The sequence below is a fragment of the Camelus dromedarius genome, chromosome 29 (assembly GCF_036321535.1).
Source record: "Camelus dromedarius isolate mCamDro1 chromosome 29, mCamDro1.pat, whole genome shotgun sequence".
Classification (NCBI taxonomy): Eukaryota; Metazoa; Chordata; class Mammalia; order Artiodactyla; family Camelidae; genus Camelus; species Camelus dromedarius.
The window spans coordinates 13,612,591-13,629,497 of record NC_087464.1 but is presented as its reverse complement, the minus strand read 5'-3'; the positions used below and the strand labels follow the sequence as shown (position 1 = coordinate 13,629,497).

Genomic DNA, 16,907 nt, shown 5'->3' with positions numbered 1-16,907 from the left:
TAGATCAAAAGATGTGTTTAATTGCTTGTAAAATAAGAGTAAGGCAACTCTGATTACGGTAGCATGGGGCTCTCCTAATACTGTGTATGGATTTATAGCATGACATCAGTTTGGGTTCTTCCCATTCATTAATTGGTTATTGTCTTGGTTCTCAATTATTTTCAAAAGATCTGATCTTCCTGGAGAATTGAGTAATAAAAAGTGATGTGTTACTATACGAGCCGCCGGAATTGGAGTCCACAGAGATGCGTGAGGCTCGGAAAAACACTGAGAGGGCAAAACAGCAGCCAGTCCATTCCTAGGGCTTCTTGTTTTGTAACCCAAGGAGGAGACTTGAACCGAGTGCTTGCCACCCTCCTTCCTCCCACGTCTCCCCTTCCTGCCCCACCAGTGATAGAAGAAGAGAGAATGCTGGTTCAATGTGAATAGTAAAGCAATGATGATATCACTCATGTGGAATCTTAAAAAAAAAAAAAGACACTACGAATTCATCCACAAAACAGAAACAGACTCACAGACTTAGTAAACAATCTTACCGTTACTGGGGAAAGGGGGTGGGAAGGGATACATCTAGGAGTTTGAGATTTACAAATGTGAGCCACTATATATAAAAATAGATTTTTTTTAAGTTTCTTCTGTATAGCACAGGGAACTATGTTCAATATCTTGCAATAACCTCTAATAAAAAATATGCAAATGAATATATGCACATATATGCATGACTGGGATATTGTGCTGTACACCAGAGATTGACACATTGTAACTGACTGCACTTCAATTAAAATAAATAAGTAAATAGAAAAAATAGTAAAGCAATGGAGGTAAGCCGCCATCCTCCTGTGTTCACTGAGGAATCCTAGAGCGTGCCTTTCACTCTGAAGCACATCCAAAATGCTTCCCAGAAGGAACTTCTGAGAAGCTCAATATTTTCATAGGATGGGCGGCTTGACATAGCTTCAGCTGCAAGGGGCAGGGTGGGGGAAGACAGGTGAAAATTCATCAAGCATCTACACATCTTCCTTAACTCACAATGGGGTTACATTCTGATAAACTCATTCTAATTTGAAAATATTATGTCAAAAATGCACTGAATACACCTAACCCGCCGAACAACATAGCTCAGCCTAGTCTACTTTTGGCATGCTCAGAACACTTACATGAGCCTCCAGCTGGGCAAGATCATCTAAAGCCCATTTTACAATGAAGTATTGAACGTCTCATGTAACTTACTGAATATTGTACTGCAATTGAAAACAGCACAGTTGTCTGGGTACAGAATGGTGGTACGTGGACTGGCTGTTTACCTTCATGATGGAGTAGCTGGCTGGGAGCTTAGGTTCACTGATGCTGCCCAGTATTAAGAGAGAATATCATACCATATATCACCAGCCAGGAAAAGATCCAAATTCAAAACTCAAACTAGGGCTTCTACTAAGTGCCTGTTGATTTCACACCATCATAGGTAGAAAAGTCATTGTCAGTGGGGGACATTAGTCGTGTGTGCTAGCATGTTCACCAGGATATTGCCTTTCATCTTCACAACAGGTAGATATCATTTTCCCCATTATATAGAGGAAGAAACTGAGGTTTCAGAAGCTAGATAACTTGCTTAGGAGCACACAGTTTGTAGGCAGTAGAACTAGGGTTGAAATTCAGCACTCTCTGGAGCTAAACCCAATGTCTGGCCACTACAGATCAAAATTAAGCTCTGTAATCTTTAACCTTCTGCAGAAGTCATCAAAACAAGGATGAAAACCATGGAGAGCCATGGTTGTTTGTAAAACCCTTCTATTTTACCTTCTCCTGTGGTCTCTCATGCACTTGTAAACCTCTGGTCGCCATGGCCATCTTCATTTTGGCATGCCTGGATCTTGGCGTCCATACAATTGCTTGCTGAATGATTTTGGACCCCAAATGTTTCCCACAGTGTGTTCTGTCTTTAATCAACTCTAATTGGTCTCCTTCTCCCATCTGTGAATTAAAATACACTTTGCCTCCAGGCATGTGTCACTCACATAGTTCAACAATTCCTCTAGCCTCAGGAATACATCAAAGCCAATTGCACTCATCACTGCCAATTGGTTCTCAGGGCTCAAAAGCACACTGCCAGTGGGAGTGAGGAGGAGGTGGCTCTGGAGGAAAACGTCTGTCCTGAGATTCACTAGCCTGATTCTTCTATGAGCAAATCCGAGAATGAGCAAGGGCAGGATTACTGTCTTTCTCAGAGAAAATATTTGGACCAAATCACCCTGTGCTATCTGGTATGGTGCCATCTTAAATTTCAGCCTCAATTAGTAAAATGAATAAAGGGCTGATTGACTAGAGCAGGGCCCTAACCTTGGCACTGATGACATTTTAGACTAGGTAATTCTTTGGGGGTGGGGGGGGGGTTCTGGGCATTGTAGCATATTTAGCTTTTAGCAGCATTAGGATGCTAACCATTACAGGATGTTTAGCCAGTAGCATCTCCCACAACTGTGACAATCAAAATTGTCTCCAGACATTGCAAAATGTCCCATGGGGTGGGGCAAAATGATCCCTAGTTGACAATCACTGGAATTAACTGAAAAGATGTGTATTATCCCAAAATTAAATGGAGGTTTTGAGCTCTGATTAGGGCTCAAGATAGGTCCAGAGGTCTTCCACATCCGATCAGTCCTCTGTCTTCATGCACCCCTAACATATCATGCATGAAAACTGCTTTCACCACGGGTACCTTGGAGTGCATCCAAATGCACTTATGTCCTGAAAAATGGGGAATCAGCTTTCATGAAAACAATTCTATGAACCAAATCATACCAAGACCAAGTACATATAACTTAAGTATCAGATTCACTGAATATTGAATCTTCGTGTTCTCTCTGTATATCCAAGCAGCACTTGACAAGTACAACAGAACACTAGGTTACAATACACCAGAGAAATTATCCATACATCGGACTGAACACACATTTATTTGCACATTATTGTTCCTATAAATTTTGTTCCCGTGGCATTTTCAGAATTAAATGACAGCATGGGGAGCAAGACATTTGGAAGCAAAAAGAAAAGTGATTCTCAGATGAGAATTGAAGAGATGGAACACTGAGTTGGCAGGTCACTCTGTAAATACTAGCATAACTTCACATACTCCATGTGGCTTGTAAGTCACACCAAATAAAACTCTCTATATAAAACTCACTCACTTTCACAGACCTCATTGAACTGGGTCTGAGGACTGACTGTCTACCAAGAAGAGATAGAAAAAGCTGTAAAGAGTCATGATTGGGTTGGTCCAGAAGAGAATAAGACACACTAGTTTGTTCAATTGCATCGAAGCTCTAAAACTTGAGGGATCAATTCATCACATGGGGGTCACTGTATTCAAAGGCTCTGGGCCCTGCCCCTGTGAAAGGCGGAGCATATGGCGGGTACTGGTTTGGGCTCAATATGGGTCTCTCCTCTCTGCTTCTCTCCTCTTCACACACCTTCTCCTCTTTTCCGTCACCTTCTTCCTCCTCTGTTACTAGGATGATAATTGTCATCATCATCAACATTTATATATTGACATAAATTAGTTTTATGATAGAAGCAAAGAGTCCTCATGGTCTTAATCCCTAGGGAATATTCGTAATACAGAACTAACTGAATGAGGGTTGGTGGCCCCAGTAAGGTGAGTGCCTTTCCTAGCCTCAAGGAAGATAATTTACCTGATTTATTTATGGAAGAAAGGGGCACTGACATAGAATCCCAGTCATCCTCTGGTTGGTCAGTGCAGGTGAATTGCCAAATCCTAGCATCAGAGGATGAAAGGATGCCAAGACTAGGATGAAATATTTATTACCATAGCTGAATAAAGAATCGGAAACAGTAACCCTAGTTAAGCTTAGAATACAGCTGAAATTCTAGAGAAGACTCAGAGCTTTACTCCTAATTGTGATCAACACGTACAGAGGTGACAGAACTCTGAAAGCAGGCTAGTCAGGTGCAATCTGCACTGGGCAATCCTGCACAGGGTCTGATATCTGCACAGGGAGAACATCATGGGAAGGAGAATTTTCTAGGCCCCTCTTATTAATGCCTAAATGTCTTGGAATAAATTGGCTAACTCCTGGTCAGCATGGAAATGGCATGTGAATAAGAAACAGGTGGTCTCAGGATGAGAAAACCACGCATTTTGCTACCTCAGATCAGCCACTCCTGAGGACAGAAAGCTAGGGCGTAGGGTGGAGCTGCGCTAGGCTACTCAAGGAAGGAGTATCTACCTTCTATGAGAGGCTCTTTCTTCCATGGGTATTCAGAGAATCGAAGGGTTGGATTCTCATTGCTAATCATCATGGCTACATTTCATACAGGGTGTGCTCATAATATTAAGAACCCTATCCAATAAATTTAATTCCTCAAGCCTCTGGCTGGTACTCCATCTAATAGATGTATGACCTTTAAAAAAGTATAACTCATAAATATCTCCTCTCTACTATGCCTCTCATACAAGGAGGAAATCATGGAATAATATAAATTTACCCTAAAGACTTACCTAATCCAGTATTTTCTTGAAAGGTCAGAAATCTCCTACTGAGAGTATCTGGATTTAGGCATCACAGGAGATATAGCATTAAATTTCACTGAATCATACAGAGAAAAATGTTTATTCTCAGTAAAACGCTTATTCTTCTTCGGGGAAATGTCTTAGTTATTAGTACATTTCCAACTCTTCAGTAGCTGCTAATCTTTTTAGAAAGCAGAGAACAGGCCTCAGGCTCAGAGACTCCACAGGCAACAGTGTCTAGCTGGACTTTAAGAGCACTGCTTTGTTTACAGCAAATTTACCTTTGTGGTTGTTTCCTATTTTTGCTAAGTACTATGGCTATACTTATGGTTGTAGGTAAAGTGCCACCTGAAGTAAAATTAAAATGAATATATTTGCTGAATATTGAAATAAATCATGTTAAGTAAACAATAGTATCACTGATCCAAAATATTTTTTAAAAAAATCATAAAAGTAGCATGCAAATGACTAAAGTTGAGGGGAAATGATCTCATTCTTATTCCTTTTCTTAAAGATGAGGAAACTGTGACCCCAGGGGTTATATGGTTTGTCCAAGATCACACAGTCAATTAGTAGCAAAGGCAGGATTTGAACCTAGGCCTCTGATGCCCAGTCTAACAGTTACCACCTGTGGCAAACACTGCAGGTGTGCCTCTTAGGTCTCTCCAGACTCAGGCCTTCATCCCTCCCAGCCAAAGGGAGTATTAGTAACTGACAGCTCTCACCTTGATCCCTCTCTGGGATTTGCTGCCAGGTGGAGGGGGTCTCCAAGGTCACACCCCCTGTCTGGAAGCAGCCTAGAACCGATGACTGGCCAATGGTGCAGGAGAGGAGGTATGAAGGTTCAACACCCTGGCCCCAGGACAAGACAACTGCTAAAGGACCATCCAAGTTCCAGAACTCCCGGCGGGACCGGCTGGAGCCTTTGCTGTAACTGCACGGCAGTTCGACTCCTCCTGCTGCCCGACCCTCTTCCTTCCTTCCCCCTGTGTGGACTCCAGGCACTCCTCGGTCCACTTCCTGCATGCAAATCTTTCTCTCAAACTCTGTTTCCCAGGGAACCTACAAAACATCATCTTTCCTCTCTGTTTTGAAGAGAAAAACGAAGTTACTTATCCTAATATCATATCATTAAAAGGAACAGAGGAAAAGCAAGTAAATATAATATCCTAATTAGTTGTGACCAAATTAGAATTGTATAACTCATTGCCAAAGGTGGCTATAAAACTTAAAAAGCAAGAAAAGAAATGGCGTATAATCATGGGTAGCTTATCTGAGTTTGAGGGGATTTTTTTTTTTTTTTGGTCAAAAATGAAATGCAATGAATTTTGACAGATGTGTACACCTATGAAACCATCAGCAAAATCAAGACTGCTAACATTTCCATCGCTCCCCAAGAGGTGCAAATTTCAAACTCCTGATTTATCCGTTCCCATCCCCTTTACCCTCTGGCAACCATAAGTTTGCTCTCTATGTCTATGAGTCTGTTTCTGTTTTGTAGATAAGTTCGTTTGTGTCTTTTTTTTTTAATCCACATATAAGTGATATCATATAATAGTTTTCTTTCTGTCTCTGGCTTACTTCACTTAGAATGACAATTTCCAAGTCCATCCATGTTGCTTGCTACAAATGGCATTATTTTATTCTTTTTCATGGTTGAATAGTATTCCATTATATATGTATATACACACACACACACGCACACACACACATAACTTCTTTATCCAATTTTGTTTCCATGTCTTGGATATCGTAAATAATGTTGCTGTGAACACTGGGGTGCATCTCTTTTCCAATTATATTTTTCTCCAGATACATGTAGATATATTATTTTAAAAGAACTTCCCTTGGTTTTAATCTCTTTGAACATAGTAGCCAAAGCTTTCTTACATTCTGTGCCTGGTAATTCCAGTTCCTGGAGTACTGGTAGGTCTAATTCTGTCATCTGTTATTTCTGCTGGTGATACTCATATTGACTTATCTCCCCTTGTTCCTGGTTTTCAAATTATTTGCAGAATTAATGCAAGCCCTAGTATGAAATTTTCTTCCACTGATGGAGATTTTAGTTTGCTACTACCAGCCACCTCGGATCTCTAGGAATCTGAGACCACCTGTTCAAGTCTTAGGATTTTTCTAGGCCACTCAAGTGAAATAAAGAAAGGCTCAACGTGAAGATTAGTTTATGTATGATTCGCCTTTTCTTCCAAGGAGCATCCCTTCAGGTCTCAGTCCAAAAGCAGAGTTTCCCAGGGTCCCCATTCTTGGCAAGCCCTGAATTCTAACTCCTGTTCTCCTAGACATGCAAGGCTACAGAACACACAATCCAATCTTTCCAGCCCACACCTTCCGAAACAGTAAATGCCTCCAAGACAGAAGTGCCAGAGTTTTGCTCATCTCTCTGGGTTTCCCACCCCTCCGGACCTCACTTCATCAAATGCTCATCATCTCATTAGGGTATTGAGGCTTTTTAGAAAAAAAGTATTTATATTTTACCCATATTTTTAATTGTCTCCAACTCAAGGCTTGGTCTTAATTACATAATCAATCAATTACTCAGAAAGAGAAGTTCATGGAAGGTTGGAGATTGAGAATCCCCTTCTTCCAAGAATACACTGTGCATGATGTTATCTCTTCATTAAAAATAATACTTTATAATTACTTGATCATCTGTCAACCCCAGCAATCCCATGGCATAGCTTCTCATTAAAACAGTAGGCAAATCTAAGGTTTAAATTCTTAGTTAGAGTGTATATGTATGATTATCTAGGGAGAGGGTCTGCAACTTTCAGGAGACTCTCAAATGTATAGCTGATTCCTCTGGAAACAGTGAACTCTGAGAGAACAAGGACCATGACATGTTTACTTTAGAATTCTCAATACCCAATAAAGGTTTGTTGAAAAATGAATAACAACTATAACAAAGCAAAGCATAGATGATTTTAGAGAGAGGTGTAAAAAAGCTAAAGATCTAATCTGTTCTTAGAAATAATAATCAGTACATATTTATAAACTTAAAACGTGCAGTATACTGTATATATGTGTTTACATGCAATATAATGTGTATGTAGAATCTAACTGTAATAAAAAAAGAGAGAGTTATAAATGCTTGGATGCTATTTCAGAAGAGAGAGAAAAATGTCATTTGCGTAATTTATCAAAAGAGGCCTTTTTTGAAAAGAAACATTACAGTTGATCCCTCAAAAGTACTGATAATTTCCACGAGTACAGACCAGGTATGAAAGATGTTCAGGAGAAAGTTGGGAAGTGAAAGTAAAAAGAATACTGTGCCCAGTTCAGAGGTGTGAAGGATCTATCACAGTTGGATGGAATTGTGGGGTTTCCCTTACGTGATTAGAATTTCCCCTACTATTCCAACTTTAAAGAGCTCCATTCCAAGAAACAAAACCCAAGTAAATACCTTGAGAGAGTGAAAACGTGTGGCGTGGCTTATTGTGACCCTGAAATTTCTCACAAAATTTTGTGTAAGCATTTATCTGGGGAAAGTGTCTTTAGCTTTCAATGGCATCAAAAAGGGATCTGTGACACCCTACTCCCTGGAAGAAAAAAAAAAAAAAAAAGAATGAAAAGATTAAGAATCACTGACTCGGAGTTTAAAAAAAAACAAAACCACATATGAATGAACATAAGTCCACAGGCGTAGCTGCACACATTACAGCTGCTGAGTAATCGGATCTTCCCCCGGGGGCTTAGAGCAATGATAATACTGTGCTCTCCACCAGTCACCACAGAATAAAATGGTCCATGGGGCAAAGGAGGGCAGGTGTGACTGCACTGCAGCATTTGGATCTCTTTCTTCCTGACATTAGTCATTAACATTTGGAAGAATTTCAGTAGGAAAGTGTCTGACTAATATCACTCTTGAACCTTGTCACCCACTACCTAGCACAGCCTCTGGCCCAGGGAAGCATTCAATAAATGAAGGAACCATAACGGGAGAGTCATGATAAACCAAGGAAACAGATGATACTGCTGGGCAGATCTCCTAGCACTGAAGTGAAAACCATCAAACCATACAGGATGCCACCCCAGGGGATTCAAGTCAAACAGAAAGACAATGGCAGCGTCCAAAATCAACTCGAGCTGCCCGAAGCCCAGCCAAGAAACCTTTATATGTTCATTTTAACTAAACATTTAAGTAAAATGTAAAATTTCCAAATATTATCAAGCAGAGCTCTATTAGATATTACAGAACTGGGATCTTCCAGTAAAAGAAATTTTAAGGATATAGATTTGTTTACTGTTGCCACATACTAGTGAAGTGTGGTATGGCAGAAGCTCTGTGAAAGCACCAAGATTTAAGAAAAAGAGAATGGTATGGAGTTAAATTCAAGCATCAGTAAGTACTAGAGTTAGATCATGAGAGAAGTGTCTCCTGGCCAAAAATAACTCATGAAAGAAAGGTTTGATAAAGTTGACTATTAAAATGTAACACATAAAACATCAACAATTGAAAACAAGACAACACAAACCAAGTCAAATCTAAGTGAAACACTAGAAGAAAATGTACTTCTATTTATTTCAGTTATAGTACCTCCACATACTAAACTACTATGTAACAATCACAAAAGATTGAACTGGGTCCATCTGTGTTGGTTTGAAGGTGTACAATTATACTGATATGTAGAAAAAGCAAATTGAATAATATTGTGTTAAAATGATTACACACATAGACATAGATATATATAGTTATAGAAATACACATATTGCTATATGTATGTAAACATATAAAAGAATATACATCAGACACTTGTGTGGTTGCCTTAGGGAGTAGGATTTAATGGGAGATTTTTGCTCACTAAAATTTATATCGATATTTTAATTAAAATTTTATAATTATGAGCTTGTATTATGTCTTTAATCAGGAAAAAATGTTTAATAGTGAAAAGGACAGGTTTAAAAAATAAAAAAAAAAAGAGAGAGAGACTGTAGCCTGATGAGTAACAGCAATGAGTAATAAGCAAGCTAGAGTCAGAGCGTGCCTGAGTTCAAATTGTGACTCTGCTACTTAAAGGCTCTGTGGCCTTGAGCAAATGCCTTGTGTTCCTCATCTGTCAAATAGAGACAACAGTTGTACCTACTTCATTGGACTGTTGTGAGGATTACATGAGATAACACATGTAAAATGCTTAGAATACTTCCCAGCACTTAGTAAGTGCTACAAATGTGAACAGCTCATGGCAAAAACACTTCTTGAATTTTCATATCCATTTTCAGATAACACCCATCTGAATATTATCATTGTAGTCTCTTCCTTAGTCTAAAAATCTAACAGTCATTTGCGAAGTTTTTTCCCCTTTAGGACATATGATACATAATGAATAATGAAAGTCAAGGAGAAAATGAGGTTTTCTTATAGCCTCTTATTAATCCACCTATTGTGAAAAGTAAAAGAAATATGCACTGTCACAGGATTTCTTGGATTAATTCGAGTTTTAAGAGGGATGGAATAAGGATGCCTATGGGTCAAAAACGGAGGACACTGGGCTGTACTGAGTGGTGGGATGCAGAGAGGAGAGATGTTAACACACATTGGGTTTCAGGATTTTTTTAAGGGTCGGGAGAACTCATTACTGACCATTTATTGAAGAAGCTGCCTTCTCTCCAAGTTCCCTAGGGAAAGTTTCATCAGATACCCTGCCTGTGAAATCTGACCCTGTCTTTCATCTGAAATCTGAGGCTTACGCTGTCCTTGTCACCATCTGTCCTCCTGATCCGAAGCAGAATGGCTCTCTTGAGCCTCTAGGAAGAGCCTTTTTCTAAACCTCCACATCTGTCACTTATATTCTTTCTCCCAACCAAGTAAGGATTAGAATTCATGTCAACTCAAGGCCTACAGATAGGTTGTAGAGTCATCAGCGAGTGGAATTCACCAACCGGAGGAACGACCCCAAGTCTCCAACAGAACTAACTTTTCATTAGTTCAGATTAGAAACATTTCAACATGCTCGAGGTCAGTTTCCAGACCAGGAAAAATTCAGCCCTCATGGACCAGCAGTCTTTAACATGGCATTGATCTACAAACATTGTTTCCCAAATGTGCTCCATGGATTCCTAATGTCCTGTGGGATACTAGCGGGATTTTGTTATTAAAAAAAGATCTCATCTCCAAGATGCTTTGGAAATGCTGTATATTATACCCCAGCTTGATAATATACCATGCATATTCATTTTATTAGTCAATCAACAAATATTTATTGAGCACCTAATACTACATAGTGCTTTAGGTAGTAGGGATAAAGGTGAACAAGAAAGATAAGATCTTTACCCTGGTTGGGGAAGGAAGGGAAAACACACACAAGTATCAGGAAATGGCAAGTTCTATGCAGAGAGTCAAACTAAAGAGACAGGACTTCGGGTGACTGGGTTGTAAGAGCAGTCCTCTCTGAATAAAAGACATCTAAACTGAGACCTATAAGCCAAAATACTTGAAAAGATGTTAAAAGACTGATGATCTTTCAGTAAAGAAATCTAGTAAATTTATTCACCCTGACATCTTAGATCCATCTGTCACCAAGACCCACTGTGAGTGGAAAACTCACTGGTGTTCCATGGAACCCAGTTTGAGAAGTGCTGAACTGAGCATGTCTTGGGCTGGTAGTGCTGTTGAATGCAGGCAATATCTGCAGGACAGTCACCTAGTACACTGCCACTGAAATGACCTGAAAGCTCAGCTTGGAGGCCAATAGACATAATCACTGCCTCCACTGACACCTAGAAAAGTGGAGGCGGCAGCAGCAGGGAATGGCATTGTGAACAGTGGGATTTCATGATCTGTAAGACTTGCCCCCAGGAGAACCCAGAGCATCATATGAGGTGCTGCGTTTGCAAGAAGAGCAGCCTGGGTGTTGAGGACACCCATGGCAGGTGAGGGAAGTCCCCACTTGGCAGCTGGCAGCCCCAGCAGGCCCCTGCTGTTCCATCACTCTCTTTCTCTGCCATCTCCCACCCCTACACCCTGCTTGAGCCTGAAGGCCTCCAGCCAGGGAGTCAGCAAATCACGGCCTATTGGCCCAATCCAGTCTATCACCTGTTTTGGGATGTGAATTTTACTAGAATGTAGCCATGCCCCCTCATTTGCAAATTGTCTACAACTACAGTGGCAGGGCTGAAGGCAAAGACCCTGTGACCCACAAAGCTTAAAAATTCTAATTTTAGGCCCTTAGAGTTTGCTGACCACTGCCGTAGGCACTGTTCTCTGCCTCCTGACCAGTCCTCCCAGTCTCGTGGGAACAGCTGCTGCCCTCCCCAGATGTGCCCCATGGGAGTCTCCATTCTCCTTGGCAGACACCTACCACCTGGGAAAATCTGTTCAGAATCTTCTCAGTGCCCCTCCTTGGCCTCAGAGGGTTAATACACCTGGCGAGAGCACGACCACAGGGCTGAATTCCCTCTGCCCCAATCCCAGCTATGCCACTCACTCTTTTTATGACCGTGAGAAATTTGTTAACCTCTCCAACCTTCCATCTGAGCACGTTGTGATGAGGATAACAACACTACCCGCCTCCTGGGGTTGTTGCGAGGATTAGATGAGACGGTGCACCTGAAGGAATCTGCACAGCTCCCGACCTGCAGAAACTGCTTAATAAGTATTACTTATTATTTTGACCACTATTATGAACGGGACCGACTACAGAGAATTAGACACACAAAACACGAGTCTGACAAAGTCCCTCCATGCAAAGCATCTCAAGTCACTCTCAACTAACAAATATGAATTAAGGGAGTTTGGGCAAGGGTGTGGAGCATACAGAACTTTCATAAACTAATGGTATTTACATGGTTAATAGGTGTATATCTTGCAGTAACCATTCTTGAAAATCTCAAAAAAAAAAAAAAAAAAAAACTCAGAAAGCCTCAAATTTCACCAAACAGAGAAATCCTGTTTAGAAGTTCTACACAATGTTTGCCAGCTAAAAGAAAAATTCTTCTCTTGATTTTTCCAAGCCCTTCTGTTTATATCCGAGGGGACAGCTCAGTTTCCACTCCACCTGGCCCCATGGATGTGCACTAGATGGATATTTCTGCATCCTCCATGGAGAATTCTAGAAAGGAAATTTTTAAACGCATGTTTTGGAAACAAAACTCCCAAGTGCTATGAATGAACCGTATCAGGCATCATTTTCCCGCCCATCCCCTCGCTGGAGCCCAGGAGCTGAAATCACCTGTTGTCTTGGAAATAATCCTTGGAGGAACAAGTCCAAGGGGGGAAGTGGAGTTGTCATCCCACCCAGGTTTTCTATTATCTAAGCTCAATGCGAACTCAGGACAGGAAGCCCCACATCCTGCAGCCTCATTCACAATCCATAATAGATGATGTTCCTGGAGCCCAAGTCGCAAAAAAGGAGTTCACTATGCACATTTTGGCCAAGATACAGTCCTGGGATTCAGTTTGAGCAGCTATAACATAAAATAATAAAGTACAAATGCAAACAGCAAGCATGTGCCCATATCACAGCTCAGAGTGTGCCACAAGCTGACCAAATAACTATACATTTTTCATGTGTCAGTACGGTACTTAATTGGCATTTTGTGGGAAGCCGCTGGGGGAGGGCTCCCGGCATCAGGGCTGGCGTGGAGTCCACATCCTGCTACCCCAGCAGCTCCTCATCTTCCCCATTAACTCAAACTACATGGGGAAACGAGAGGAGGGCGAATGAGACACCTTCCCTTTTTTTTCCAAGTGTACTGGAGTCCACCCAGGAAAAAAGCAGGGCAGGTTGATGAAAAGCCTAGGGAAGTGTTCCCAGCCTCTCCACTGTGTACCCAACTGGGGAAAGTGTAAAAACCAGAGTCATTTGAACAGCCATTTAAAACAGTCATTTGAGAATCTGTTTTTTCAAATGGATTCTCTTAATCCTCGCACAAAGAGCTGAGCAAAGTATTTTTATTGTCCCCCTTTTACAGATACGGAAATGAAGGCTCAGAGAGGTTTTGGGGCTTGCCTAAGGATCTACAGCTGGTAAGGGCCAGAAAGCGGGGTGCACAGCTGGTAAGGGCCAGAAAGCGGGGTGCGCATCTGGTTCTTTCCGTCTCTCGCACCTGTGCTCTGGGCTGTCTTCTTTTTCACCCAGGCCCTCGTGAGTCAGTCTGATTTTCTGCCTCAACCTCAAAAGGTAAAAGTCAGGGACTTGGAAAAATGTCTGGGTAGAATTCTGATTCTCACACTTTGAGGACAGAGCTAAGGCTGCGTTGAAATTGAGGTAGGAAAAATCACTAACCCCCTCCCTGTCTGTACAGGCAGAGGTAATAGGCAGAACACTGATATTCCTTAATGATCCAGTTGGTTTTGTCACGGGGCCCCAAACAGGCAGAAGTGGTGATGCCCTGGGATGCGGGTTTCTGCTATCACATGGTGGGGATGCTGTCCCCCTCTGCTTGCTCTTTCTGGTCATCTGTTTTCTCTATCCCTTTCCCAGGCAATGGTCTGGGGTCCTCCTGAAAGGCATGGGGAACTCATGTTGTGAGCTCACATTCCATTCAGACATAACCACTGTCTACCCCAGAGGTTTGGGAAGCAATACAAAGCCTTCTGTCTCTCACTTTTGTGCACGAAGGAAGGAGGACTGGCTTGAGTCCCTAGGACCTTTGGGATCCCCAATCAAAAGCATTTTAGCTAATCGCTTCCCAGAAATTCTGTGGGCTTTCCTGGTCCCACGGGGAATGGGGATGAAACATCCTTCCACAGAATATCTGCCCTGGGTTCTTTTCTCCTGGGTCAGTAGAGTTCTGACTTCTACTGTCAAGACAGAAACCAGGCTTAGGGAGGCCCCTGAAGAAGGCTGACTCAGGGCTTGGCCAGAAACCCAAGTCGTTTCCACCACCAGATTCTGATCAACTAGAGGACACAGCGGAAGCGTGTTCCGGTTATTTTCGTGTTCTGGTTAATTGGGAACTAAGTAGGGTATATTGAACATAATTAAATCTTTCTCTGATGATTGAGAATCTTGCGGTGCTCTGGAACGATTATTCTAAACATCAATTAGAAATCCCCACTGGTGGGAAGACAGGAGATGGAGCTCATCCTGCAGTGACTTCCAGGCCAACTGCAAATTTATTCTGAGGTTCACTCCCACCCTCAACACTCCCAGCCCAGATGCATTTGTGCCTTTGATGTGTCAGACAGTATGAGTCAAAGACACTAGGGTCACCGGATATTGAAGTTCTTTGGTGCTAGTCCCAGTTCCCCTATTAAGTAGTTACATGACCTCAGGGAAGCTACTTCACTTCTGAGACTCAGTTTCCTTAGCTGTACACTGGAAGGCTGGATTTATTGGTACTTAAACTTTTTAGGGATTCAGATTTCCTTAAGAATCCAAGGAAACTAAGCTTTCCAAAGCAGGGAAGAATGAACATAAGCGCAAACCATTTACATTCTGAATTAGGGGGTGGGGGTCATGGAGTCCCTGAAGCCCACTCTCCTATGATGCCCATCCGCGGGCTTCAGGTTTAAAATCCTGGAGCAGAAGATCTCTTAGGCCCCTTTGAGCCATGCATTCCCTGCATCCGGTTAGGTGCAGGCATCTACCCAAGTCTGTACAGCAGTGCTTCTTGGCCTTAGCTGTACATTGAGACCACCTGGGAAGTTTCCAAAACTCCAGTGCCCAGGGTGCTCCACAGACCAATTAAATCGGAATTTTGCTGGGTGGGTCCCAGGCATCAGTATTTTTTAACATCTTCCAAGAGTTTCTAGGGTGCAGACAGGTTCGCAAACCAGTGCTCTAGGACAAGAATTCTCAGAATTAGGAATGAATAGAATCACGCTGGGGGCAAGGCAGGTCCCCAGGCCCCTGCCCACCCCCCCCCCCCGGGGATGGTGATTTCTTCTGGCCAGATCCCACCTAAGAAGATGTGTGGTAAATAGGCATCCTAGGCAATTCGGATGCAGATCCCTCTTTGGGAACCTGGTAACAGCCATTCATCAGAAGCCCAGGGGAGTCCTCTGCCCTGCCGCACTCCCCGCCCAGGCAGATCTGCGAAATCCCCGCAGGTCTCCTGCCTGGCTCAGGGAGAACTTGCAACAGGTCTGCATTTGCCAAACAGCTTTTTCTCCACCTTGCCTATCTCTAGCAAACCTGGATTCTTTAGCCTCAGCCTCTAATCCCACCAGGTTCAATAATTTAAGCAGAGCGCTCACAACTTCGTCAGGTTTAATATTTAAACACTATAGCATCACTTAGGTCAGCCTCAAGGTGAGAGCTGCTGCTGACGCCAGGGTTATTGCTGGTTAGCAAACCCGGCCACTGGTGCCAGAGGGGACTCTGCGGGAGCTCGGCTCCAGGGCAGGCCCGGCCCTGAGACCCAGCCGCCCTGCAGCCCCTGCCTCTTCCTACCTGGAGCGTGCGCAGCAGGACCTGCAGCCCACTGGCTTCCTGTTCGGCCATCACTTCCTCGGGTCCTGGGGAGTCGGCTGCCTGCGGCCAGATCGGGGTTGGAGAGGCGGCGGCTGCCAAGCTGCCCGCTGCCCGCCTCGCGGGGACTGCTGAGGGAGGCCTCAGCTGCACATGCTGCTGAGTGTGAAGTCACCGCGCTGCAACCCTAGACCTCGGCACGGGCGTGAGTGCCCCCCGACTCCCACTGTGGGGATTAGATGAGCCCCAGCCTGGGGAGGGCTGAGCATTTGGGCGCGGGGGTGGAGAGGGCACCGGCGTGAGTCACTCACCCACCTCCAGGCCCACGCAGGAGCCACCCTGGATGGCTGACAGGCATTCCCAGCTGACCTGGTCAGACTCCCTGCAGAGGCTCGCTCGGCCCTCCCCGCTGGTTCCCCCCCACCCCCGCCTTTATTTTGGTCTGTTGCTGGCTCCCGGGTAACAGGAGACCCAAGAGTGCTTGCACAACCGTGGCCATGCAGGGCACAGAAGCCCAGGGCCCCCTGAGGTCCCAGGCTTAGGGACCGAAGCTCTGGCTGAGAAGGAAAATAAATGCTCCAGACAGTTTCTACCAACAGGCTCCCTTATATAATCTTTTAACTTTTACAATAACACTGTAGAGGTAGTGATAGCATTACCACCCCTACCCAGACCCCCTTTCCACAAATGAGAAACCAAGGCACAGTGACATTAGGACACAGGAATGGAGCTTAGGAGCATACGCCAGGCCTCCGACAAGCAAACCGGCATCAAAGCCCACGCACGGACCATTACACCATCCTGCCTCTTGCTGCTGCAAACGCATTGATCTGGGAGCCCTGTCCCCCACCTCCCTGGCTCATTTCCTCCAGACGATGCAGGATCCATCATCCCTTTCTCTGTCTTCTGCTTAGAATGTGCCAGAAGAGCTTTAGTGGATAAGTAGCCATCCAACCCCGCTCCGCATGTCACCACCTGCGTATCTTACAGGCCTTTTAGATGCTGGCTTC

The 16,907-nt window shown here is 43.4% G+C and overlaps 1 protein-coding gene across 1 annotated transcript in view; it reads right to left on the bottom strand.

Annotated features, from left to right (window-relative positions):
• The window catches only part of AGBL1 (AGBL carboxypeptidase 1), a 599,934-nt gene extending 583,854 nt beyond the window's left edge, over positions 1–16,080 (bottom strand). Inside the window, exon 1 of the mRNA XM_064480565.1 lies at positions 15,880–16,080. Within this exon, the coding sequence (XP_064336635.1) occupies positions 15,880–15,930 (51 nt within the window). The 5' untranslated portion in view covers positions 15,931–16,080. The remainder of the gene's footprint in view (positions 1–15,879) is intronic.
• Positions 16,081–16,907: the final 827 nt, after the last annotated feature.